This window comes from Erigeron canadensis, chromosome 4 (genome assembly GCF_010389155.1).
Source record: "Erigeron canadensis isolate Cc75 chromosome 4, C_canadensis_v1, whole genome shotgun sequence".
Taxonomy (NCBI): Eukaryota; Viridiplantae; Streptophyta; class Magnoliopsida; order Asterales; family Asteraceae; genus Erigeron; species Erigeron canadensis.
In genome coordinates, this window is record NC_057764.1 from 3,629,723 (window position 1) to 3,643,216 (window position 13,494).

Consider the following 13,494-nt stretch of genomic DNA (forward strand, 5'->3'; position numbering starts at 1 on the left):
GTGACATGTTTAGGTGGCCTACCATAACTTGTTGCATGCTTAAATAGTTATAGTTTATAATTTTGCATATTTATTGTGATAAATTGTGATGTAAAATTGTTTTGAGAAAAGATAAACATGACTAAGCAATATCGAAATAAGAGATTTTTTAATAAAATTGGAGTCCTACAACCTTGAGATACACCGGCTCACCCATTTGAACAAACTCTAAGAGAGGTATAAGTCGGAGTGCGCTAGCCTTCTAAAAGGGCGGGTTTTTAAATCGCGTTTATCGCATACCTTTGCCCTTGCGCTTCTTTGTGCGTTCAAATAGAGCTACCGAGCTCTCTCGTGTTGCTAAGACTATACAAATGATTTTATTAAATATTATGTTTGGAAGATATGCATGAATCTTCTAAACATAACTTTTGATCACATATCAAATTGTATAACCCAAATAAACTTAAGTCATTGCCATCCAATTTGTCAAGGACACATGGGGTCGTTGTTTTACTCACTGGTACACAGTTGTGAAATGACGATTGCATGGCAAAACCCATTCACTGGTACACAGTGGTGGTCAATTTTGCACGTTCTTAGTTGGACGACTTAAAGCGAGTTAAGCGGTGAGACCTTGACCCGTGGCAAAAGATGGGACAAAACATGACTACGATAGATCGCTTGATGAATCGAGCATCTTACGTAGGTCCCATACTTTCTAGGAATTGCATTTGTAATGCAATTACTGATCGTCACTTACCTTTTGAATGCAATCGTTTCTAGCAGATCAACTGATGAAATGGTTGCATGTCAATTGGATCCTAGCCTTGATGAGATTAATTGTTTATTAAATAAACATTTGGGTAATTAATTTCTCAAAGATAGATTATCGAAAATACTGATTTTTGAACTTAATCTGTTTTGTAGATGGCGATGAATCCCTCCACAAACACCAATGCTTTTCGGCAAATGTTTGAAAGAGAAAAGCTTATTGGATCAAATTTCAATGACTGGTTTCGTCAACTACGAATTGTTCTGCGAGTTGAAGAACGTATGGATGTCATTGAAAAACAATGGCCTACTAAACCGGCTGAGAATGCTACAGCAGCTCAAAGAGCTGAGTATAGAATTCAATACACTAGATTCAATGAAGTTTGTTGTTTGATGCTTGCGAGCATGTCTCCTGAGCTACAGAAACAATTCGAACTTTACACTCCATATGATATGATCAGCGAGCTGAAATCTCTATATGAGAAACAAGCCGGAGTGGAACTTTTCGACAACGTTGTGGAACTCCATGACATGAAACTTGAATCTGGAAAGCCGGTCAGCAGTCATGTGCTCAAGATGAAGAGCATTTTTGACAAAATGGAATCCATGGAGTATGCTTATCATAAAGATGTTAAAGTTGGCATGATCCTCAAATCTCTTCCTAATGAATTTGAGAGTTTTGTGCAAAACTATAACATGCACTCTATGAAAAAGAGTGTTAATGAACTCCATGCTATGCTCATTGAATTTGAGAAAAAGATTCCTAAAAAGGCCTACGACTCTAATGTTCTTATGATCAAAGGGGGTCGGACCCAAAAAGCTAAAAGATCGCGAAGAGCTAGAGGCAAGGCTGATGGCAATGGAAAGGGCAAGCAAATTGCAAACCTCCCAAGCCAAAGAAGACTCCTCCAGCTAAGAAAGAGCATCCGGCTAAAGACCAGAGTTGTCATCATTGTAATGAAGTCGGGCACTGGAAGAGGAACTGTCCTAAGTATCTTGCCGAGTTGAACTCAAAGAAGAAGAATACTAGCAGCGCTAGTACTTCAGGTATCTTCACAATTGAATTATTTTCCTTAACTAAGCGTAAATCGTGGGTTTATGACACTGGCTGTGACACTCACATCTGTAATGAATTACAGGGGCTTAGGAAAAGGAGGAAACTGAAGCCCAGAGCTTTGCAGTTGATAGTGGGCAATGGTCTACCAGCAGCTGTTGAAGCAATTGGAGAATTTCATTTAGTTCTTCCTTCCGGTTTAATTATTATATTAGACAATTGTCATTATGCACCTTCTATTACTAGAGGTGTTATTTCAGTTTCTTTGTTGAAAGACAACGGATTCATTAATGTTTTTAATGATATTGGTATTTCAGTTTCTAAAAATAATGTTCATTATTTTGATGCTATTGCTTTTAATGGTATTTATGAAATTGATATGCGTGATTGTGTTTCGAATAATTCAATGTATAATGTTAGCAAAAGAGCCAAGACTGACTTGGACTCTACCTATCTTTGGCACTGTCGTCTTGCATACATTGGCAAAAATCGCATTGAAAGACTTCAACGTGAAGGGATCTTGAAATTGAATGATGAATCATTTGATATATGCGAGTCATGTGTTTCCGGCAAGATGACACGAAAACCCTTTAAGCATACGCCAGAAAGGGCTAAAGATCTTCTTGGACTCATTCATACCGATGTTTGTGGCCCATTTAGACATGTGTCAAGAAAAGGAGCTAGCTACTTCATTACTTTTACGGATGATTTCAGCGTTATGGTTATGTTTACTTGCTTAAACACAAACATGAAGTCTTCGAAACATTCAAAGAGTTTAAGAATGAAGTTGAAAATCAACTCGGTAAATCCATCAAGATTCTTCGTTCGGATCGAGGTGGTGAATACTTAAGCCAAGAGTTTAAGGATTATCTTAAAGCGTGTGGCATTGTCCAACAGCTTACTCCTCCATACACTCCTCAACATAATAGAGTGTCTGAAAGGAGAAATCGAACCTTGCTAGAAATGGTAAGATCAATGATGACCCGTACAACTCTCCCATTTTCGTTTTGGGATTATGCTCTAGAGACTGCGGTACGCATTCTCAATATGGTTCCAACCAAGAAGGTTGACAAGACACCGTACGAATTATGGCATGGTGATGTCCCTAATTTGTCTTACTTAAGAGTCTGGGGATGTGAGGCACTTGTGAAGCGTGATACGCCTGACAAACTTGAACCCAGAACTACTAAGTGCATCTTTGTCGGATACCCTAAGGAAACGATGGGTTACGACTTCTATGATCCTGCCAAAAACACTGTTCGTGTTGCTCGTTATGCTGAGTTCTTTGAAAAGAAATTAGTTCAAGAGAACAGTGGGAGGGTTGTAGAACTTGATGAGATTCAAGAGAAAGATGTGTTACCTTCTGAAGATACTAGCAATCATCAACTTGGGGGGGAAAATGTTCAATGTGATGAACCTCAAGTCGATGATAATGAAGCGATTCCACTTCGTAGGTCCGAAAGGACAAAACGACCTACCGAAAGACTATGTCTGATGGTAGAAGAAGACGTTGTTGGAGATCTCGATGAGCCTCCGAATTTCCAAGCTGCATTATCAGATCCAGAATCTGACAAATGGCTTGAAGCTACGAATGTGGAAATGAAATCCATGAAAGACAATCAAGTCTGGTGCTTGGTTGATTTTCCACAAAATGCTCAGACCGTCGGGTGTAAGTGGATCTTCAAGAAGAAGACTGACATGGATGGAAATGTACACACCTATAAAGCTCGTCTCGTGGCGAAAGGTTATACTCAACGTTTCGGCGTTGATTATGAGGAAACCTTTTCTCCAGTCGCGGACATTAGAGCTATTAGGATTCTCTTAGCCATAGCTGCGTACTATGACTTTGAGATATGGCAAATGGATGTTAAGACTGCCTTCTTAAATGGTTACTTGGATGAAGAAGTCTATATGGATCAACCGGAAGGTTTTATTGATCCGAAACATCCCAACAAAGTATGCAAGCTTCAAAGATCCATTTATGGACTTAAGCAAGCATCGAGAAGTTGGAATAAACGGTTTGATGAAGAAATCAAAAAGTTTAGTTTCATTCAAAATCCCGATGAGCCATGTGTATATCGCAAAGCTAGTGGGAGTAATGTTACTTTCCTTGTCTTGTATGTCGATGACATATTAATCATAGGAAAACACGTTCCAATGTTGCAAGATGTTAAATCCCATCCTAGAAAGTGTTTCGCCATGAAAGATTTAGGAGAAGCGGCATTCATTCTTGGAATCAAAATCTATCAAGATAGATCAAGGCGATTAATTGGACTAAGTCAGAGTGCTTATATTGATAAGATCTTGAAGCGATTCAAGATGGAGAACTCTAAGCGTGGGTCTATACCTATGCAAGAAAAACTTAGTTTATCTGTCAAACAAGGTGCTTCTACGCCTAGTGAGGTAGAGCGTATGAGTAGAATCCCTTATGCTTTGGCTGTAGGATCTATTATGTATGCGGTTAGATGCACTAGACCCGATGTGGCGTTCGCGCAAAACATCGTAAGCCGATATCAACAGAATCCCGGTGAAATCCATTGGATTGCTGTTAAAAATATTCTGAAGTACCTACGAGCTATTAAAGATATATTCTTGGTGTATGGAGGAAATCCAGACTTAGAGCTCAAAGTGACCGGATACTGTGATGTTGGATTTCAAACTGATAAAGATGACACGAAGTCTCAATCAGGATTCGTCTTCGTTTTAAACGGAGGAGCTGTGGACTGGAAAAGCAAGAAGCAAACCACAGTCGCCTTGTCTGCAACAGAGTCTGAGTACATTGCCGCCTTAGAAGCTGCAATGGAAGCAGTCTGGATAAGGAATTTCATTAGCGGGCTCGACGTGATCCCCTCAAATGAATTACCCACTGATTTGTACTGTGATAATTCCGGTGCATTAATCATTGCCAACGAACCCGGAGTTCAGAAAGGTGCCAGACATTATGCTAGACGATATCACTATGTTCGAGAGCAAATCGAACTAGGAGAGATCAATCTACTCAAAGTTCACACAGATTTTAACTTAGCTGATCCTTTCACGAAAGCTTTGTCTAGGCCCAAGCTTGAAAGGCATGCCGATGGCATAGGTCTTAAATTAGCTAGTTATTTCATGTAATTCTGTAGTTTTAGTGTTTGGATAAGGGATGTTAAACAATTTATATTTTCTATAATGAAATAAAGTACTTGATATGTTTGATTTCATTCAATATTAAATTGTGTCCTATATTTGCATGTATAATCCTTGAATAGTTCGTTTAATATCTTATATATTATCGAATATTCTAAATTGTCCATTGTCCATTAATTATATGGGAATATAATTAAACAAAGACAAATGTGAGTGATTGGTTATATTCTTGGAATATGTACTGGATGGATCCCACCAAACTCACATGATATCCATAGCGGATGCATATTGGACTACCCCACTAACGAATTATCGCTTTATGGATCGTCGTCATTAAGTGAAATTCGTAAATGGTTACTTTTATTGATCCTTTGACTTGAGACACAAGTAGGTCAGCATATATGAATCGCACTTACTAGATATAGTTCTAACTCACCTGTATAAGGGGGTACATAAAGGGCTATTTTCAGAAAGCGTCGTGAAATATGATGACTGACACATGTAGTCAATATAGGATTTGTTCCTTCAATTTGAAAATTGAAGTATGATACCATTGGCGCCCTCATTAGGACTGATTAAAGATGTTTGCATGGCCGTGCCCAAATAAATCCAGATTGTTCTCGATTATATTTGGTAATCATTAATTAGTTATGAAATGAGAAACATAATCGTTAAATGATGAAATGATCTCGATCCATATTCATATTTAACAAAGGTATCTGAACAAAGGGATAATAAATGCCTTGACCATTTAAACAGTACTTAAATGTTTTTGGGAACATTGCGGTGTTGCTAGACGCTTACCAATGTTATTACCTTCATTCGTTACCAGCTCAAGTGGGAGCTGTTGGAATATGATAACGTAAAATGAACGTATGTCCGAAAAGTATTTAAGCCTACGGGGTCACACCTCAACGTGAATGTTAATATAAATTAATTAATATATTAAATGTAATTTATTGATTAATTTGATCACGAAAATCTAACGAGGGTTCGTTAAAAGAGTTAAAAGTTAACGGTACTTAATTAACGGACTTAACGGAGAAGAGTTGGAATTAGGAAACAATTAGGAAACTTCCCTTGTTTGGTTTCTAAAAGGGGCCGGTCGAATGAGGCTTCAAAACCCTCCAAGACTTGGTCATTAAGTTTCCTAAACCTATAAATACAAACCTATGTTATTTGGTTTTTCACACAATTAAATCCATAGGGTTTTCTCTCCTCTTTTCCTCTCCCTCTCTCTCGGCCGAACTCCAAACCCAAAAGGGTTTTTGTTTTTCGGTTTCCATAGCTAGAAAAAGGGTTTTCGGGTTAGCTAGGTTTTCGGGTTTAAGCAAAGGGTTGTTCGTGATCAAGTACTGGCATACAACGTTCCACCGTTGAGTGTGCAATCGTAGAGAGGTTAAGTTAAACCTTATTTTGTTTTCAATCTCTCCATATTAAGGTACAAATTCTATTCCTTGGTTAATTATTTAAACTACATAGATCTTGTCTTCCGTTGCGTGCTTTGTGATTTGTTGTGATAATTAGTTATAAAACCCAACACCACTGCTGGTGACCACGAACTGTGCCTTCAACGGGAGAGAGCTACTTACAGAGATTAAAGTCAGTGGTGCATGAGAGAAGCTAAGAGTCTAGGAGCACATAGACTTGACTTTGGATAATGAAAAAAAAATTGGTACCAAACACGCAAATGAGTTATCTTTTTCTTGTATCCCGTATTCATCGTCACCCATCCTTGCATTGTGCCATAATCTACTTACTATCTATAATTTAGATGGTAAGCAAAATCCATTGGTGATTGTCTTCTCTGCTTAGTTTTTTCAATGTATGGATGGATTATTGGATTTGATTGATTCTAGAGATATATATTAAAGGGATTTAGATGTAGAAAAGATAAAAATGATATTGGAACATGAAACCAAACCCACCGTTTTGTGCAAGGGAAAGAGTGAAAGTACCCTACTTTTTCTATTTTATTAGATATGTGGCAACATCTAGCAGGTATTAGGCACCACCTGTTGATACAACAATTTACTTTTTCTTCAAATTCTTTTTTTTTTGTGTTGCTATTATATATATATGTTTCAGAATTACTATTATTTATTGATATATACGTATCACGATTACACCATTTAAGACTACTAAGTACTAATAATTAATTAATATACACATTTGTTTATACATGTGATGTTTGATGAAACAAGTTAAACATATGTATCAAATTCTTAAATTGTTTATTATGTACCATGTCATGCACAAAGGATGTAAGCAATATACTATATTACAAAGCCTTTAAACAACTTATTTAAACCGTATAATGTTGATGATCTATAATGTACGCATTTTTATGTGTGTATCATTTAATTTGTACAACTTAACCTTAAAAATGTATGGGTTATTGTGGCTTAAGAAGTAGCCAAGCGGAAATCACCTTAGCCAACAATGTCGTTATTACTTCTGGGGCAATCACTACAAGAAAACCATCATTTAGAGACAAACTTAGCGACACCCTATTTAAAGACGCTATTTTGAGAAGCAAGTAAAGACTCGTTTAGCGTCACCTTAGTTTTGATCGACGCAACTCAAGTCGAAGACCGAGTCGCAAAATGTTTCAAGTTTACAAAGTCGCAAATGTTGTAGCAAATTAAAACGCTATTTTGCGATGTCTTTTGACACATGGCTAACGTTGTCGCTAATATTGCGACTTACGGATCCACATCGCTAATGATGTCGATAATTTGCGTCTTCCTATGAACTTCCTATGAACTTGTCGCCAATGGCGTCGCTTGTTTCATGATGTCTTATTTATAATTTGATGTTAAAAAAAATATTTCTATAAACTTTTCATAGCATGTTTTAATAAAAAAAGTATACAAACTATTCCATTTTCATACATTAATAAAGAAATATGGCTGTATATTTAAAAAAAAAAAGAGAGAAGGGGGTAAGGGAGTTTCCACAATCTGATCATCATCATCATTAATATGAATACACATCGCCTAAAAGATTGTATCCATCGCCTAAATTCTCACAGATCAATATGATGGCAGATCTATAACATCATCATCACCATAACATCGCCTAAATTCTCAAAAATCCATAACATCATCATCATCAACAAAATCTCGCAGCTTCATTTTCTTTATTAATCACCGATCCATTTTAAATTCTCACAGATCTACAATCGCAGCTCCATCCAACCACCGCAGCTCCACCACATAATCGCCGATCGCAGCTCCAACTACCGCAGCTCCACCACAATCGCACAATCGATCACGAATCCATTAGCGGTAAGAATACAATTTTTCATTCAGCTCATTTAGTTAATTTTTGATGATAAGTTTTCTTAATCTCTTAATTATGTGCGTTTATATATATATATACTTTGTGTGTGTATATATTGCATATATATATGTATGTATTTGATTCTGTTATGGTATTATTTTGTAGTGGATATATCCAGTATGATTTATGATATATCCAGTATTACTTTGTGTGTGTATATATTGCATATATATATTTATGTAGATATATCCGGTATTCAATACGATATTCTTGTTATTTGTTACAGTGTTATATTCTATAGCAGTTGTTAGGTTATAATATGGTACACAATTTTGATGTTTAATAGCAAAAATAATGACTTCTCGTGAGTGGATGTATAGAATGGACACATCCGAGTTTTATGACGGAGTTGAGGAATTTGTTAAACAGGCAGATCGTTTTGTTTGTTCTCTAGGTTATACTGATGGTACAATTAAATGCCTGTGTAAAAGATGTAAAAACTTAAAATGGAAACGTCACGAGGAAACTATGTATGATATATATAGATATGGATTTCTGCCTAATTATTATGTTTGGACTGTACATGGGGAGCGACGTCCTCAAACGCCCTCTCAGCAAGAAATAAGGATAGATCTTAATGAAGGCGTTAGTTTAGCTCGTAACATGGTCATTGATGCTGCTGGCCCAAAATTTCATTTTGAGTCAGAAGCATCAAACTCTGAACCTGTGAGTCATGAAGCAAAAAGGTTTAATGACTTGTTATCCAAGGCAAACGAGCCTTTGTTTGAAGGATGTGAAAAACACTCTACTTTGTCAGCAACATCAAGGATGTTGAATATCAAGGCAGATTATAATATGAGCGAAAGTTGCTATGACCGTATTATGCAAGCATTTAAGGAGTTTATGCCAAACTCCAATCTTTGCTCTAGTTTCTATGAGACTAAGAAGATGGTATCACAACTAGGTTTGGGGTACAAAAAGATAGATATCTGTCCAAATGGATGCATGATATATTATATGGAGGATGAGGGTAGAAGTGAGTGTTATAGGTGTGGTCATCCTCGGTATAAACCTAATGAACAAAGTCGTGCAAAGTTGAAAAATAAACCTTTTAAATACATGCACTATTTGCCATTAACACCAAGGTTGCAAAGCCTTTATATGTGTAAGGATACAGCTGAACACATGACATGGCATCATGAATATCGAAGAGATCCTGGTGTATTGTCACACCCATCTGATGGAGAGGCATGGAAGCATTTTGATCGAACTTATCCTTGTTTTGCTGCGGAGCCGAGGAATGTTAGGCTAGGCCTTTATGCCGATGGTTTCACGCCCTTTGGGATGTCATCCACCTCTTATTCTTGTTGGCCGGTTATTGTAACACCATATAACCTGCCCCCTTGGTTATGTATGAAGTCTGAATACATGTTTTTGACATTAATTATTCCAGGTCCTCACTCTCCAAAAAGAAATATTGATGTGTTCTTAAAACCTTTAATACATGAGTTGGTTGAGTTATGGGAAGTTGGTGTGGAAACTTATGATGCATTTAGGGAACATAACTTTCTGTTAAAAGCTACACTTATGTGGACAATCAATGATTTTCCTGCATATGGCATGTTGTCTGGTTGGAGCACACATGGCAGGCTTTCATGTCCATATTGTATGGAAAGAAGCAAAGCTTTTACTCTTAAACATGGAAGGAAGACTTCTTTTTTTGATTGTCACCGTCAATATTTGTCACTTAGTCATTCATTTGGAAGTAATAGAGATGCTTTTAAGAAAGGGAAAGTGGAGAGGGATGAGCCTCCACCTAGGTTATGTGGTTCTGAGATATGGCAGCAGGTTTGTAAATATCCAAAGGTGACTGATAAACATTATCTCGTTGGAAAAGAACTCATCGGAATTGGAGTTCATCACAATTGGACTAAACGAAGTATCTTTTGGGACTTACCTTCATGGCCTACAAATCTTATTCGACACAATCTTGATGTGATGCACGTGGAGAAAAATGTGTTTGACAACATCTTTAACACTGTGATGGATGATAAAGAAAAGACGAAAGATAATGTCAAAGCAAGACAAGATGTGCAAGAGTATTGCAAGCGTCCTGAGTTAGAATTGGTTATGAATGCCAATGGAAACGTCTTGAAGCCAAAAGCGTCATACTCACTTACAAAGGAGCAGAAAAAAGTTGTCTTACAATGGGTAAAGGAGTTAAAGTTTCCAGATGGGTATGCCTCTAATTTGTCTAGGTGTGTAGATATAGAGAAATGTAAGATGTCTGGCATGAAGAGCCATGATTGTCATGTTTTTATGGAAAGATTGTTACCAATTGCATTTAGAGAAATGTTGCCAGAACCTATATGGAAGGCAATGACAGAAGTGAGCCTTTTTTTTAGAGATTTGTGTTCGACTACATTGCAAGTAGAACAATTAAAGAAGATGGAGGAAAATATTGTGGTGACATTGTGTAAACTAGAGAAGATATTTCCCCCTGGATTTTTTGATCACATGGAGCACTTACTAGTTCATTTATCCTATGAAGCAAGAGTTAGGGGTCCTGTTCAGTACCGATGGATGTATCCTTTTGAAAGGTACGGACTTCATCCAGTTTGTAATGTAAATATATCAATTTAAATAGTAAATGTATTTTTATGATATTTACTTAGATAGATCAATACAATATATAATAATACTAACAAGATATCAGTACAAATAGTAAGTATATATTAATACTAATATTCGTTTTAAACCACAAACTGAACAGTGAGTTGAATTTGAGACTTTCCTAATTGATTGCTTTAAGATTCCATCTTGCATGTCATTTCTTCTAATTTTCTTCTTAAGAGGATTATAAAAATGTCAATAATGATGTTATTGAATTTTTCAGATATTTGTATCATTTAAAGAAAAAGATAAAAAATAAAGCTCGAGTTGAGAGTTCAATATGTGAAGCTTACATTATAGAAGAAATCTCAAACTTCTGCTCACATTATTTTGATGCACATGTTAAAACCAACTTGACGGGAGTTGGTCGAAACAATGACAGGCCCGATGTTAGTTCAAGTCAGAATAGATTATCAGTTTTTAAGCACCCCGGAAGGCCTTCAGGTGGTTTCAAACGTCGTTACTTAGATGATGATGAGTTGAGAGTTGCAATTTTTTATGTTCTTCAAAATTGTGAGGAAATTCAACCTTTTTTCAAGTATGTGACCTTTTCTTTATATGGTTTTCAATAGTTAAGATAAATAATTGGGTTATAAATACTAACGTGTATCACTTTTTTTAGGAGTTTTGAAGCTGAGTTAAAAACAGAATACCCAAATATAACAAGTGGACAATTGAATGATTTTACAGAAAATAGATTTGCAGGCTGGCTAAAAGATTATGTAAGAGTTAGCTAGTTGTTTTATGACATGTAGTTTCTAATTATCTACTTTTTAACATCTTCGTATTTAATTTGTTCATTTTCAGGTCCTAAATCCATTAAATTCTCACATGGTCAATGATAAGATTATAAATCTTGCAATTGGTCCCGGTCGATCTGTAAGAACATGGAATATGTATTGTGTGAATGGATTTAATTTTCACACACTATCTCCTAGTTCTGGTCGAAAAACTACAAACACGGATGTTTGTGTTATCGGTGAAGAAGGAGAGTACTACGGTCGCTTGATAGATATCATTGAACTAGATTATAAGGGTTGCTCCCAACTGAATACAATTGCACTTTTTAAGTGTGAATGGTTTGACCCCATTAAAAATCGAGGTTGGAAAATACATAATGACTTTGGGATTGTTGATATCAACCACAAGAGGAAGCTACTGAAATATGACCCGTTTATTATGGCACACCAAGCACAACAAGTATACTTTATTCGTTACCCTAGTATGCGGAGAAATAAGGCTGACTGGTGGGTAGTGTGCAAAACGAAAGCAAGGAGTACTATTGTTGCTCCATCTCAACCAATTAAGCTGGCTTACCAAGAAGATAACATTTCAGTACCTTTCGTTGTCACTGAACATGATGAAATTGTATCGTTAGTTGATGATATGGGAGATATGGAACATGTGCAAGTACAACAGTTAGAAGATGAAGTCAGTGAAGAGGAAGATTTGAATGGAGAAGAAGGAGAAGAATTAGAAGGGGATGCTGAGGAGGAGATAAATGAAAAAAACGATGATGGTTACTAATAGTATTCAGGCTACATTTTACATTTCTGGTTGCTTGTTTATTTAACAAGTCTATAGTAGCTGGTTATTTATTGCTTATTTATTTAACTAATGGAGAAAAAGTTGGTCTGGTCTAGTTTCTTGTTTATTTATTGTTTGTTTACTTTGGTTTATCATATAAAGCATAAAAGCATCTCATGGGTTTATCATATGGTACCTGTCTATGTTATTTAGGTAGCTATCAAATTTGTGCACTTAAATTGTTTTGGCCGAATACATAGTTCTTATCACTTGTTCGGTTGGTTAGATAATTTGTTGGTTAAGTACACGTTGATTTAATAATTGAGCAGTCTATGCAAATGTAGAGTTCTAGAGCGTTTTGTGCACAAGATGGCATCGGAAGAAGTAAATGATACTACCATGCAAGACTTCGATGAAGACAGGCGTCCTACATTGAAAATTCAGGGAAAATCGTAAGTTTGAAAGAACTCCAAAATATTCTTTACATATATTAAACTATATATATATATTGATAATGCATACGATTACGAAATTTTTTGTGTTTTTTTGTAGCTTCCTTCCTTCTCATACCGTCACAAATAGCATAACAAAAATCTGGAAATCACACTTTAATGGAGAGTGGGATACATGGACAAGTGTTCCAAAAATAGACAAGGATATTTGGTTTTAGGAATTCAAGGTATTGGAATTCATAATTTAATCGTAATCCCACCAAACTGGTTACCTCACTGAAACTATCTGTTGTCAAATTGTAAGGATTAAGAAAATATATTTGTCTGTGGTTTAAGAGTCTAGTATCTAAGAAGTCCTTGCATAGTTGCATCCTCTTAAATTGTATACTGTCATTAGTGTGATATATAACAAGCTCATAACATTTGGAGAATTGGAGCTTTTGGACAATATAACTACTTAAATACCTCTCTTAGTTCAAAGAATTATCATTTGATTCGTTAATTAATTATGATACGAACTGTCTATGTGTATAAAATAGGCTTGAAAAATAGCTAGAATACATAGAAAAAGGAGGATTAAGTTTGTTATATGGAGGTGACTTCAAGGATTTGCCTGTCACATAAGAT

General features: G+C 36.1%; 1 protein-coding gene across 1 annotated transcript; it reads left to right on the plus strand.

Annotated features, from left to right (window-relative positions):
- Positions 1 to 8,569: 8,569 nt before the first annotated feature.
- Positions 8,570 to 12,415, plus strand: LOC122596831. The gene is made up of 4 exons (XM_043769482.1): positions 8,570 to 10,815; positions 11,112 to 11,426; positions 11,511 to 11,610; positions 11,696 to 12,415. Exons 1-4 carry the CDS (start codon positions 8,570 to 8,572, stop codon positions 12,413 to 12,415), a joined length of 3,381 nt encoding a protein of 1,126 aa, XP_043625417.1.
- The last annotated feature ends 1,079 nt before the right edge of the window (positions 12,416 to 13,494 follow it).

What these genes read in the sequence shown, in the direction of transcription:
- LOC122596831 (XM_043769482.1), top strand. Translation starts at nt 8,570, where the DNA reads ATGACTTCTCGTGAGTGGATGTATAGAATGGACACATCCGAGTTTTAT. An exon ending in TGGATGTATCCTTTTGAAAG is followed by an intron (nt 10,816 to 11,111) that starts GTACGGACTTCA and finishes TGAATTTTTCAG; the next exon opens with ATATTTGTATCATTTAAAGA. An exon ending in GAAATTCAACCTTTTTTCAA is followed by an intron (nt 11,427 to 11,510) that starts GTATGTGACCTT and finishes CACTTTTTTTAG; the next exon opens with GAGTTTTGAAGCTGAGTTAA.